At 39.3% G+C, this 14,594-nt stretch overlaps 1 protein-coding gene across 1 annotated transcript in view; it reads left to right on the top strand.

The window, feature by feature from the left end:
* nsg2 (neuronal vesicle trafficking associated 2) overlaps positions 1–14,594 on the top strand; it is a 34,905-nt gene that overhangs the window by 7,127 nt on the left and 13,184 nt on the right. Inside the window, exon 3 of the mRNA XM_032534567.1 lies at positions 2,254–2,364. Within this exon, the coding sequence (XP_032390458.1) occupies positions 2,254–2,364 (111 nt within the window). The remainder of the gene's footprint in view (positions 1–2,253; positions 2,365–14,594) is intronic.

Below are 14,594 nucleotides of genomic sequence, written 5' to 3'. Positions count from 1 at the left end.
CACCTTCTCTCTATCTGCCCCGTCCTCTTGTGCACATTAATATTCAGTGAATGCAGAAAACAGTAGTGACACCATTTCTCTTTTGTAGGTGCAGGGATGAAATGAAACCTGGTAAAAAAGCAATTCTTTTGTTGAAATAAGTCAGTCAAAAAAGGATGCGAAAGCTGAGAAGACAAGTTAATTACGTTTTTTAGGATTAAGAATTAGGATTTTTACAAGTCAATGTTGAGAGGATAACCGAGATATTCAATGTGAGATAAGGAAAGACTCCTGATTTATTATTTCTAAGTAGTAAATAATTGCGCTGAATATCATGCTAGCTAGAAGTTCATCACTCTGTTATGTGTTAAACGGGACAAGTGGTCACAATATGTGCATATGTATGTAAGAAGGATGTAAGACAATTTTCAAACTAAATCTTAAAGAAATTATTTAGGTGATACTATTTGAGTGCATGCATGCAGTGTCCACCTGTTGTCTTGGACTAGTGGTCATTGAACAGAAAAAGAAAAGAACAATTCTGGTTTATCAAACCCTGGGTCTTAATTTTTTGACCATTATTCCCATTGTTAATGATAACATTGTACTGATCAAGTGAATTGCTGAGAAGGAGAAAACTAAGGTTAATTATAACCTAAACTCCTCATTGTAAACATTCATGTCAGAAAGGTGAAACAAATCTCCTGTGTTAAACGTTTTGCCCACCCGTTTATCCACCCAGACTTTGTCCTTTGCTCTTGACAGACAGGAGTCATGATTCCTACTGCAGCCAGAGAGCTTTGCCACTTGTACAAGAACATGTTTTTTTAGTATTTGCTGAAACAACTGATGCTATCTTAACCCTTGTGTTGTCTTACCCTCAACATGAAAAAAACACTTTTGTTGTCCCTATCTCAATTTTTTGTTGCTTTTCAAAATAAAAAGTATTACATTTTTTGCTTTTTTGCTTTCAACATTTTTATCGTTTTTTTATATCCCCAATGGGTATGTCCCTTTTGTTGATGTTTTGTCACTTTTCTGACATTTTAGCCAGTTTTTCCAAAGTTTTTGACACTTACTTCCAGTGTTTTCTTTCATAGTTTTTGTCACTTTTTCCAATATTTTTTCCCATATTTCTGATAAACTTATATAACAACTTGGAAACGGGTCAAATTTGACCCTAGGACAACATGAGGGTTAAAAAAGACATGTTTTGTTAAAATAGAATCATCCTGTAATTGTGGGAATGGAGTTTGACACTTTGGTCAAACCCACAGTTTTTGAATCAGTATCTACAACAACGCAAGTGAAAGCTGATAAGACAAATCTAAGAGTTTGGGAGTTTCACTCTGTCTCTTTTCCCTGTGCCCATCTCACCCCTTTAAACCTGTTTGCTTGAGGAGTGTTACATTGACAGTACTGGGGCAGGCTGGCTCTTTTTTCCCATCTAACTGCCGGCACAAAGCACAATGTTTTCCCTTTGGATTGGGGTCTTGGATTCTAGGCACCAGACCTCATTAGCATACAGTCAAGCTCTACCAGATACCTGGAACCAGTGTTTCCTGTAGGATGGTTTTTAGCTGTGTTGGGCATTGGGTGTCATGTACATCCTGAAGCCGAGGTCTGATCCTATGCCACAATAAAAGCAGAGACTATGAATACACTGCTGTTACAACATACTGCATTTTTACTTTCTATTGACCGTTTTGCTATTGTATGTGTTATCTGTGTATCTGTGTCTTTTATGTTTTCCAGATCCAGTATCTTTAACAGCAGTCTCTGCATATCATGACCTCCTGATGTCCTAACAGAGTCATATCTTTTCCTTTGTTCCTGTACAGCTACATAATGCATATCCAGTATTTAGAGGAAGCACATTTTTATTCCATATCTAAACAATACAAAATGGAATAATCTGTAAATCTGTCAAAGATAATGCTGTATTACTGTCGAAAACCAAAGACATCATCTTCTAAACTTTGTCTTTTAAATCCTATGCCTCTAGTAAACTCTGGACAACATATAACATCTGATTTTTTTCTGGCTTTCTTGTACCTTGTCATTGTGTCTGGAGTGCAGCGATGTCTTATTTATGTGCTTGTGCATCTTGTTTTCTGGCAGCCTTAACATGGTTGTCTTTTTATCTGAAAGGTACAGTAAGACCTTTGTGATGACTTTCAAAAATGTCCTCCTACAATAACACACATCCACCCTCCACTGCCTTCAGCCTTTCTGAATATTTACCTGCTTTAACGGTTTATCTCCCTCCTCCAGGTGGTGGTAAAAACTCGCACGGAGTACCAGACAGAGAAGAAGAGGCTGAAGGTTCCCAAGGTGGAGGAGTTCAACATCAGCTTTACTGACGGTGTGTCTGAGAGACTTAAGGTAAGAATGAATGAGATCCGATTAGCTGGAGCTGTATCTGCACTGATCCTGACCTTATTAAGGGGATGAGGGATTGACTGTGTTGTAAATACAGTTTCTTTGTCAATGTCATCATGAAAAAAATCGTGTTTCCGCCATCAGTTGCATTCATTCAGCTCTGGTATCAAATCTATGCTCACTATCGGCTGATATCAGCAGAGAAAATGTTTGGATCAGTGCTTTCCTACTGTGCTTGGTCTGTGACTCAAAAGTAAAATGGCCATTCAAGTAGATCATGTCCAGTGTGTGGGATGAAGTAATATTTGGTTCTAATGGGAAGCAGGATATTCCTTCATCGGACATTTTCCCCCTCGGTTTCCAAAAATGAAATGCGACCACATTGAACTGCCAGTTAGGTTTTAAAAATACACCTGCAATCAACTCAGACAGGTTGCTATGTAAATACTAAGGAACTAGAGATGCAAACAGAGCTGTGGACAAACAAATGGAAGAATTGGCAATTATATTATCATCTTATGCAGGACAGGAAGCAGTATATTTACTCACGTAGGCTAAGTAGGATTGTGATCACAGGACTTTTAGACTGTATTTTTTACATTGTTGTATTCCTACTTTTACTTCAGTAAGGGAGCTGCGTACTTATTCCACCACTCCTCTTGCCTGACAAAAATTGGGACAGGTGACTTAAGCTGTGTGGACCACTAACCTACCAGTCCTAAAACATCTACATCACCCAGGAACTATCTGTTCCATTCTTCTGTTGTTAGGGGAGACCAAGGAGAACTCATGTTGTCATGGCAGCAAAGAAAACCTCCCTCCATGGCAACCCTGACTGAGAGCGAGAGAGATTGAGAGGAGAGAAAGTGCGCAAGTAGAAGTGTGCACATGTCTAAGTGTAGGTGTGTGTGTAAAAGAAAGGTGTAAAACTGTCCTGAAACATCCTTTAAAGCAGAGGATAACAGAATGAGATCTCAGGCATCAAAAGAGGCAACAAACACGCTACAGTATGTTCACACACTGCTACAACGAAGCTGCTTCAGAGCATGCAGCCAATGTTAAGTAGAAAACAGACTAACTTGGGCCTCTACGGCACTCTAAAGCGATGCAATGATCTTGGTGTTGGAAATGGCAGCATCGGTGGACAAAAATGTCAGGAATCCTCTATGTAGAGCATTCTCTGTTTTGTTGTGAATCCGTTTTGTCCATGAAGTCCTGCAGTCCCTTATTAATTTCATATACAGACATATGAAGGGGAAGAAGCCCTCCATCCTTTTATGAGCCATATCTGACATTAGGCAAGTTGATCTGGTTGGAGTGGAGGGGATATGGATAAAATCTTCTGCCACAGTATGTAGTATACCTTTTTGTCAAATCACAATATTGAGACAGTATCAAGATAAGAAATGTCACGTAAGAAATGTTTTATACATACTATGTTTTTGACTAATAGAATGCACAAAAGCCTAAAACAACCTGAAACCCAGTATATAAGGACTATCTTACAGTTGATTAATGTCTATCATCTCATGGTGTATATTGTCATATTGCCCAACCTTGTACAGTGATAAGCATTTATGAGAAGTCTAGATTTAAAAACATTTGAAGAGAGAGGAAGGAGGTGCTTACAGTGAACTTATTTTAAATGGGCTGAATAGTAAAGGCTACATTGAGTTGTTACTAGCATAACACAACTAAAGCCCTGACCTAGCGGTGAAGTTGCATTCTGGGTAATGTAAGCACCATAGTTTTGACAAAGACAAAGAATATGTGGGAACATCTCTAGTTCTGCTGCATCAATTTTGATAATTACCATCATCAGTCTGTCCAGCAGTCCATCATGAGTATGATATACATATTAGACTGGAAGAGTGCAATGATACATCTGCAGATCTTTTAGGGGAAACAAATCAAGACACAGTGTCAAAAATATCCACATTGCCATGTAGCAATGCTGAGCCAACATCAGAGTTGCTCCAAAATGTTGCAGCAGACTTTAATGCCATCCTGCCACTCTGCATCAGCTTCTGTAGAAATGCATTTCAGTCTGTGTGGTTTTGTGCAATGTCGGTTGGTTTTGGGTGCTCAACTGAACCGCTTGCTTGACTGACAGAGCTGATTCTGCACACACACACACACACACACACACACAAATACACACACAAACATAAACACACACAGCGTGCCGTGCAGTGCCGAGCAAACAGTTCTGGATAAAAGCTTGCACATCTCTTCTCTCTTCAAAGCTTTGCAGATTGTGTTGATGGATAAAGAGCTCAGAGTGTAAAATGCTCTCTAATCTGCCCTCCCTCACCGCCTCGCTCCTGCTTACCACTCTCTATCATTTTCTCCACTTCTCTATCCTTTATTCCACTTCTCTCTCCTTCCCTGATGCTTCTTTGTTTCCTCTCCTTGCACGTTTTTGCTCACTGCTTTGCTTTTTCCCTTTTTGATTTAAACTGCTTCACAGTGATCCTTCTGCAAGGACTGCAGACAGAAATAGGAGCAGTGGGGGAAAAGGCAGACACTTTAATATGCACAATGCATTATTGCCTAAAGAATAAAGCAACAGAAATAATAAACACAGTTATAATTTGGTGTAAAACGGGCAAAAGAGCAGATACACAATAATTGATTCTCACAAGAGCACCCTCCTCCCTGCTGTCTCTCCGTGCTTCTCTCATCCATTCTCTTCCTGCCTTTAGAGCAGGTTCATGTGTCATAGCTTACCGTGCCCCTGTCCCCTCACTCTTCCCTACTCGTTCTTTCCCTTGCCGCCTTAGTTTTATTCTCCTCCCTCCCTTTCTTTCTCTGTTTTCCTGGTTACTCCCATCCGACCTGACATACAGCGTATTCCCTGTAGTTGTTTTGTTCCATTAACAAACCAAATAAAGACTACAAGCTGCATGTTGTTTAAACTGAACCTGGAGAGGTCTCAGTGAGACCGAGTTTACTCTGTTGACATTTATAATGCTTGCGAAACATCTCCTGTAGCTTGAGTCGCGTAGAATTAAACATGAATACCTAAGTTAATACATAAAGATGAATTAACCACTGGGCACAATTAATTTTAAATATAAATACATTTTGTTATTTTATAATACAGACTTGCCAACACCACACACTACTTCATTTGATGTTTATTATAGTATGGTATAATCTATTATGGGTTTAGGCTGCATTTTTATTAAAGTTTAAAATGATTTTCTCATTTCATCTTTATTTGTTTATTCACATTTGTGGTGAACTTTATAGTTCTTAATGAGACTAATTTAATTTCTTGTGTGACTTGCCAGATCATCACTGACCATCATTTAATTTCTACCAGACAGAAGAAAAGAAATTAATTTAGCGACATTTTTTTTAGATATGTCCTTGTCAACAATGTGCAAATGGGAAAATATATAATGTATATAAAAAAAATTCTATTCAACTATCAAAATTGGAGTGAAGGATTAAAGATGAAGGATGAAAATTAGGATAGAGGAAAGCTGCTGTTTTGAGGTATTTGCCGTCTTTTTTCATATAAATTCAGCTTATTACCTTTTCTGCATAACATCTCTTCTCTTTCTCTCCCATTTTTGCCACTATGCCTAACTGCAGACTTTCTGATAAAGAAAAAATGCCATGAAGAGCATCCCTGAAAACCAGGACTTGGAAGAGAGGAAAGGATTAGTCTGGCACAGTAGGGCAGGGATTGAGAGATGCAGGTGTAAAGATTGATGAAAGCGAGATTTAATTTGTGTTGTCCTGCTTGGTTTCTGGCCCGCTTGCTACCCAGAAAACATGGTGTACTTGGCTGGCTCTCACCTCCACACACACACAGACACTTCAAATCCACATGCACACACCCACTCAGGAACTGATCTCCAACACGAACCTGATCATGCACACACAGACAGTGACCACGTGACAGCGACGTTACTGCCAAGCTGAACCCACTCGGTGCCAGCAGAAGTTAGCAAGCCTGTGCAGGTAGCAAAAGGGAGAGACAGCAATAGTCCAAAGCAATTATCCCATTATTACCTCCACCTCGCCTTCTGATAAAAGCTTTGCGGCAATCTGCCGCCTCCACAAAAAACCTCCAATGTTTTTCAGGTTGGAGGTAATTACTGCTGTCTTTCGTAACCTCGCACAGCCTCCAATTCCATGTATTGTTCTTCCTTGTTTTGTATGGATGACTAAAAGTACGCTCATTACAGGGAATGTTTACGGCAGTTGCTTGCTTTCAGTTAAACACCCACACACAGACACACACACACACACACACACACACACAGACACACACACATTCAAGTGAATAATGGGGGAACAATTGATTAACTTTCAGCTTTACTATTATATGCTGAACCTTATGTGCTGTTGAAGAAGGAATAACATAGAGGGAGGGGAAGACGAGGGCAGATACTTTGTTTTGGCTGGTGTGGGAGAACCAGCATCTAAACTCCTCTGCTGCACTTGGAATACAGCAAGTGTTATGAAAACAGAGATCAAACTGTGTTTGTCTGGAAGCATCAACTCCCACTGGTCATTTTTTTTCTTATCTATAAATTTAAAACCACTGCATATTTAATTGTTTGAGTTGTTTCAACATATTTCCATTTGAATTTGATGTCCCAATGCATCTAAACGTTATTGTCATTCCTTTATGTAAGGAAGTAAGTGAACAATAAACTAGTTAAGTACAGAGTTGTGTGCTGCAAATGATATTTTTTAAAACATTCTGAATATTATACTATTAATGTTTATCAGATTTACACTTATTAATGATTGAATGTACACTTTCCATTCCCTGATACATTTTTTTCTAAGTGTCTAAAGCCACTTAATGCCTCTGTGAGTCTATATTTGAGCTAAATGCTGATATCAGCATGCTAACTAGCTTACATGCTAACATGCAGAATAATTGCAGGTATAATGTTTAGCATGTTAGCATGCTATAATTTGGTTAGTGCCATAAACAAAGTTGATCTGAGGCTGATGGGAGGGTATACGTTTTTGAGGTACTTGGTCATAAATGGTTGTAAACCAATATAGTGGACATTTTTGAAATTTGTCCTGATGTACAGGGTCGGGGCTAGAAGGGGAGCACGGGCTGGCACCGACCCCCCCTGAAATATAATACCCTCTGGTGTGCCCGACACCCCCCTCCCCCGGCCCCTTTATTAGGCTGGAGTGCTGTCAATCTGACAATTGTGATTCCGTTGGATCAGAGTACTGTCACAGCCTGTTCTGCCAATTTCCCTAGCCCATGTCACACGACCATGATGACTATCCAAAATTCTGATACCATGGAACTAGCACTGGAATTGTTTTTTTAAAAGTGACAGACTGAGCCTATAGAAAAATGTGTATTGTATTCGGATTTACAATTTTGATGAAAACAAGGTAAATTAATAATGAATGTAATGTTTTATTTAGCAGAATTATGTACATTATGTTGTAATATCCTATCCAGAGCAGATTTTCTATGTTTTATTCTGAAAAAATTACTCTCCCTCTCATCATCTGTCCAGCTCACATTTTTTTCTCTACCTCTTTATTGTGTCAACGAGCCAACAATTAGTGGCAGCAAATTCATCAAATTCAATATTGGGAGGCATTTTTCAACATTTAAAACACACACACACACACACACACACACGCACACCACTCACTCACTCACTCACTCACTCACTCACTCACTGTTCCTGTTATTACCATGCCAGTTCCTATTGGCATATATTCTCAGACATCTTATTGTTCAAAATTGGCTTCTGATAAAATGAACTAGCCAGATGTGATCCCTAGCCTCCTTGGCTTGCACACACACACTTCAAGTACACACACTTTTGAGTTGCTGACTGTTAAATTATGAATTGGTTCAGGCTGCAATGTTCGGTTTATGCCTCATCTTAATATGATGGTTGTATTGGCTTTATGTGAGCAGAAGAATCGGTTATCAGTGTAAAACAGAAAGGAAGAGGATGCTGGTAACAGGCTGAAAATCGTAAAGCAAGACCAGCATTCAGCTGGATGGTGCCGTACGTGCGTCTTCACGCTCCACTGAACCACAAACAGTCCTGGTTAGATCAGCCTGCCGTCCCAATGCCGAGTAAAGTCTGAGTCATTTGTCACTGCAAAATGGTCCCCTGTGAAACTGACAGACTCTTAGACAGGCCGGACGGAGAGACAACTCACAATCTTCAGGACCAGATAGAAAGGCAGGCAGACAGAAAACAACAGAGACAGACATCGCTGCTGTGTGAGTGATATTTGGGATGATTTATAAGTCCAGATGGCTTCTGTTCTGCTCTACTTGTTGTTAGAGATCCCACATCAAGCAGAACCTCAAAGGACAGCAGACTTCAATCACCGTCTGCTATCATTGTTAGCAGATGTGAATACATACACAGTACATATTAGGGCTGCATGATTATGGCCCAAATGATAATCACTATTATTTTGATCAATATTGAGATCATGATTAGTTGTTGATTTTTAACTAAAACAAATTTTATAGTCACATGGGCTATGTCGTGTGTATGAAATGTCTCTATCGTCACTGCGCTGCATTTTTATGAATTATGATATTCTGGCCATGGGTCACATCTCTCTCCCAGGTCCAGCAGGCTCCATCTCACACGCTATTACTCTACAAACTGAAGTTAGTAGCTTTCAATAACTTCTTCTGTGTTCTTCACCGTGGCGGCCGCAAAAGCAGATTTACCGGCAGAAACACTGGTATAACTACAGGCTTAACAATATACAGCTGTGTAAATAATAGTTAAAACTGTGGACAAATGTCAGAAGTGTGTACCGGCAGCCGCTGTGTCTCTCCATGTTGCCGGGAAGTCGTGTGTGAGTTAATGGGGGCAGGGCTGCACGGAGAGTAAGAGGAGAGATCCAAACACAGGTACGGCTTTACAGAAGAAATGGGTCATGTAACGCAAAATTAAACCATATCCATATAAACAACATTTGTGGAGAGACAGCGGATGCGAGGACATTAGCACCGGTGCGACAACATTTTTTAGTTGCGCCCTAGAGCCCTGTGAGCTAACAGACACTAACTAGCACTGGGCACTGCTGTTGTCTGAAAAACAACACAGATGGGACAAAGTGTTGCGTTCTATGAAATGACGCATTTAAAATATCGCTCGATCAAGCAAATTTGATCGTGGGAAGGCGAAATTGTGATCGTGATTAAAATTTGATTCATTGTGCAGCACTAGTACATATTGAGGTGGTTCGGGCATCTGGTAAGGATGCCTCCTGGGCGCCTCCCTGTTGGTGTTCCAGGCACGTCCAGCTGGAAGGAGGTCTCGGGGAAGACCCAGGACTAGGTGGAGAGATTATATCTCCAACCTGGCCTGGGAACGCCTCGGGATCCCCCAGTCGGAGCTGGTTGATGTGGCTCGGGAAAGGGAAATTTGGGTCCCCTTACTGGAGCTGCTGCCCCCGCAACCCTTTACCGGATAAGCGGTCAAAGATGGATGGATGGATGGATAGTACATATAAATCTTTTAGCTATTCAATATACGAAGAACTCTTGAATAAAATATTTCTGCACTTTATATTTTATCCTAAAGGCTAAATAAAGAATCAAATTTGTGATTACTGAAAAAGAATCCTAAATCCATCTAAGATGACCATCCTGTCTTGTTTTGTTGCATCCAAACTCTTTTGTACAGAAAAATTTAACTCAGTTGTCAGGGGTTGCCAAGGCTAAAAAGGATTTCTGACAACACAACACAATCTAGTCTAATTCAGTTTTAACAGATTCTTAGTGAGAGGATCATACCAAGTCACAGTTTCTTTAGGTATAATTGGCTGGTTGGAAACTGCCTGTGAACATAATTATCATCTTTTCCTTTTGTTTTAATAGCTAGCAAGATATCTTTAAAACTTGTGAGCATATTTCAATAAAATGTGGTGGAAAATTAGGCCATTGCCGGAGGAAAAAGTAATTAGTGTCGGGTGCTGATCTAGCAATATTTAAAAGATGTGTTAACATTGCAAGATAAGGCTTTTTTTCAGGACCTGTTGGTATTACTTGAATGAAAAAATACCACATGCATATTAAGATTAATGCAGGCTGTTGTTTAGCTAAGTTGTGTTGAGTGTTTTTTAGTTTTTCAAAACGCCACTAAATGGAGTCAAATAACAAAAGTATAGCTTAGATATACTGTGTACCACGTTTCATCATCTGTAGTTGTGTGGGTTGATCAGATTTGAAGCGGGTATCATTGCCATTACAATTGAGACTGTAGGATTAAAATGTAATCTTTTAATTGAAGCCATGTGCAGATATGATGAATTTTAGGCAGATTAGACTCAAAGAACAAATTCCTACTGCTCAACAGAGCATGCTCGGTTCATAGATAGTCAATTTCAGGTTGATAGAAAAGGAGACATGAGCCCAAGAAAAAGCCAGGCTTTGATGTCCCTATCTTGAAAATAATAAAAGATAGCTAGCGGACATTGTGCTCCCTGTCCTCAGCCAGAGTCCTTCACTTTGCTGCTGTAGTTCTGACAAGCTGAGCCATGGGAGCAATTAGGATGACTAGTCTAACCCTCCACTTCTCACTTCTCTTTTTTTCTCTGACTTTAACATCTGTCCTTGCAATCGATCCAACCATCTCTCTATGTTACTCACGCGGTTTTGCAGCCCAGACATCAGCAGTATCACTGTTTTTATTTATTATGAGTATTCTAAATTGTCTTTCTGTTCTATTATCATAATTATTATGTTCCTTCAGCTCCCCTATCTATAATTTCAGGCTGATAAACCACATATTTTGAACATTGTTTTTACTGTAAAGTGCGTTGGCTGACATACTTGACTCTCCACACTTTCAACTGACTGTGAAACAGTAAAAATGATGTATTAGGGCAGCAGGCAGCTTAAAGTCGCTCCCCATCATCTGTTTGACTCTTTTTCGAGACAAATCCTCACACTGTCCTCTCCCCACTGGATGCATATGCCTCACTCTAATCTCTACATTTACTTACTTAGAGTACAAGTAACAATCCTTTCTATCTGTCTACTCAACTCCATTTCTTATATTTCTTCTCTGAACAACGTTGTCTTGTGATTGTAACAGCAGAATTGTTAGATTCTCATGGCATTCCCATTGTTTACCTGAAGCTAATTTTAGTTTTGTAGTCACTGCAAATTGCTAAGCACGCACGCACGCACACGCACACGCACACGCACACGCACACGCACACGCACACACACACACACACACACACACACACAACACAACAAGCAAGGTTGAAAACTATGCAGGAACATAAAACATACCCAGGAGACTTGAAGCAGGGGATACATTAGGGTAATGAACCTTGTCTTATGATGTAAACAACATTTTAGAGGTGTGCAAAGTGTCCTGTGTGTGTGTTTGTGTGTGTTTGTGTGCGTGCGTGCGTGCGTTGTGCTTGTGAGCATGTGTGCGTGCGTTTGTGCGTGTATAGAGGCGGTTACTTGCATTAATAATATCTCTTCTCTTGCAACATCTTCATCCAGCAGAGTACAGGACCTGATTAGCAAATCTAATCCAGATGTTTAGTGTCTCGTTAGGGAACTATTACTGATTCATAATTAATGTCTGTTTGAGTGTGTTTTTGTGTGTGAGCGCTCGTGTGTTCACATTATTGAGGATGCATTTGGATTTGTTGTCATTATTGATTGGTATTGTCTATTTCCTCAGTGCATAGGTGTGAGGGTACAGTTCAGCTTTTAAGAGCAACTGAGCATCATCATGGACCACCCTGGAAAAGGGAAACGTGATGTTTTTTCATTGTGCTCTTGTTTATGCATTTTCTGTATTGTCTCTTTTCTGTTGCTCATTTCTGTCATTTTAAGCCCACCTGCTATTTGATTTGGAGTCTATACCCCAAGAGCACATTCTCCTCCAACCAATATGACAGCGTGCTCTAACAAAACCTTTGAAGATTTGTCTCCATAGAGACCTTGCTTAACTGGGATTCATTAGCATAATTAGCATCTATCTCCTGCTGAACATGTACTGTCTCACTTGCTACTGAACTCAGAAATCTGCGTGCATGTGAGAGAAATACTTTTGATGTTCCTTAATGACACGTCTTACTACAAAGCAGCAGAGGACATATAAACTCACAATAACGCTATCTATATACACACACACACACACACACACACACACACACACACACACACACACACACATGATTGCATGATAGAGATTGTAAAGAGTCTGCTCCAGTCTGTTAAAAATCTATGGACAGTCAGCATGTTATCTTTTAGTGTGCAGGATTCAAATATGTTGTCTGCCAGCTAATCATCAGTGCACTTGGATCCTTTGTGATTAAATTTTTAAAAAAGTTTTGATTTTTACAAGTCAAATTGACTAATATGGATGTGATGTTGTGGTTTAAGATGATTAAAAACTGTAATTGTTGAACTGAGGCGACCATAATCTGCACAAATCTGCAAACATATAGCTTGAACACATTCTGTAGGAAGCAGAGGCCTCATGTTGCTGCTGCAAGTCAGTGCAATGGCCAACCTGGTTTAAAAGAAAATTCAGCAATTCTTACTACACTTTTTGAGAGTAAACTGCAGAGGACGTTCATTTACAGAGTGTTTTTAAGTCATTCAGCTCTGGGTGTGTACACACAGTCACAGAGCAGCATGACATCATGACATAAACATACACGGCAACTTTCTTAAGCCAAGTGGCATGTTATCTGTATGCATTTTGAGCTATCCACGTGTATGTCTACGCTGTATACAGCGGACGTAAACATACACGTCACTTGCCGTGTTATTGCTGTTTGTTGTGTTATCGCAAGAAGAAAGCGACGGTTGAGTTTAGGAAACGTGACACACGGTTGGGTTTAGGAAACAAAGTACCGTCTGGGTTTAGGAAAAGAAGAACGGGGTTGGCTTGAGTAAAAAAAGGAACAGTCGGTTGAGTTTAGGAAACGTGACACGTGGGACACGATCCCCAGTCTTCTGGGTGAAAGTCTCGTCACCCAGGAATCCCTTCCACCACTCCAACGACTCGCTATGGCATAAATTCACATGCTATCGTAAGGTAATGTAAGTCAATGGAGGCCAAACAGTATTTATAAACAAGCTAAACAGCGAGTATGCGTCTTGATAACACGCCAATAATGACATACGTATTGGCGTGTCATACATACGCCATTTTATGAGATCGGTCTGCACACAGAGAGAGAGGGGGAGATTATGTGCTCATACCAGACAGAATAACAACTGTTATCTTGTGTGTTTCTGTATTTTTTCAGTATAAGTGGTAAACATGACAAAATCTGTCTTCAGTCTTGAATTGTGTGATCTAAGACTGCTATCATCAACGCACACACACACACACTCTGATGTAACTTTACCGAATTAGCTGGTTTACTTATTGCATCCGTGTGACCAGGGACGTGAACAGGCATGGCGGCAGGAGCTCATGGAAAAAAAGGCCTAATAGTTAATAAATAATTATTTATTTTAGATTTAAACAAAATTCATTCATTCCATGTACATACAGTACATATTAACACAACTCTAACTTCCTTGCCATTTTTTCTTATTTCCCTTACGCAATTATTTAATAAATACTCAAACAAAATAATTACTTCACACAGATAGATACTTTTTTTGTATTGATCACAAACAACAAAGGAAACTCTGCCACAATATGCATGTTTTCTATGCTATTAGTTTCAAGTATATATCTAGAATAAGTGACAGCACCAAGGTGAGGGACAGTTTAACAGTTTTGTTAATTTTGCATATGGTAATTTATCAGTTTAAATATTTTGGTTGTTATCGGGAATAAATAACACTTCAAATAATTACTTTTTAAAAATCTCAAAAAGAGCCTTCACACTAAACTGTAAAAAGCTGTTTTTGCAATTCTGTGTTCATTTTACACATTTTGCACTGCACCAAAAGTGAAAAAAACCCTGTTATTATAAAAGGAGGAGCCTACAATCCAAATGAGGAAGTTACTGTTTAATCCAGGGAACCTTTTTTCAGGTTGTGGTCAATTTAGAAATGTTGATCTATGTTGAATTGTTGAAATGTCTATCTATCTTCTTTTACTCTAATGGAAAGAAAACTTCCAAAATACATATTTATATGGGATTTGTTTTAGGCTTCATCTGTAGATTTTTTCTAAAATAATCCACTTAACTCATTATATATATATATATATATATATATATATATATATATATATATATATATATAT

The sequence above is a fragment of the Etheostoma spectabile genome, chromosome 13, assembly GCF_008692095.1.
Source record: "Etheostoma spectabile isolate EspeVRDwgs_2016 chromosome 13, UIUC_Espe_1.0, whole genome shotgun sequence".
NCBI classification, from domain to species: Eukaryota; Metazoa; Chordata; class Actinopteri; order Perciformes; family Percidae; genus Etheostoma; species Etheostoma spectabile.
This window is presented reverse-complemented; position numbering and strand designations above follow the sequence as displayed.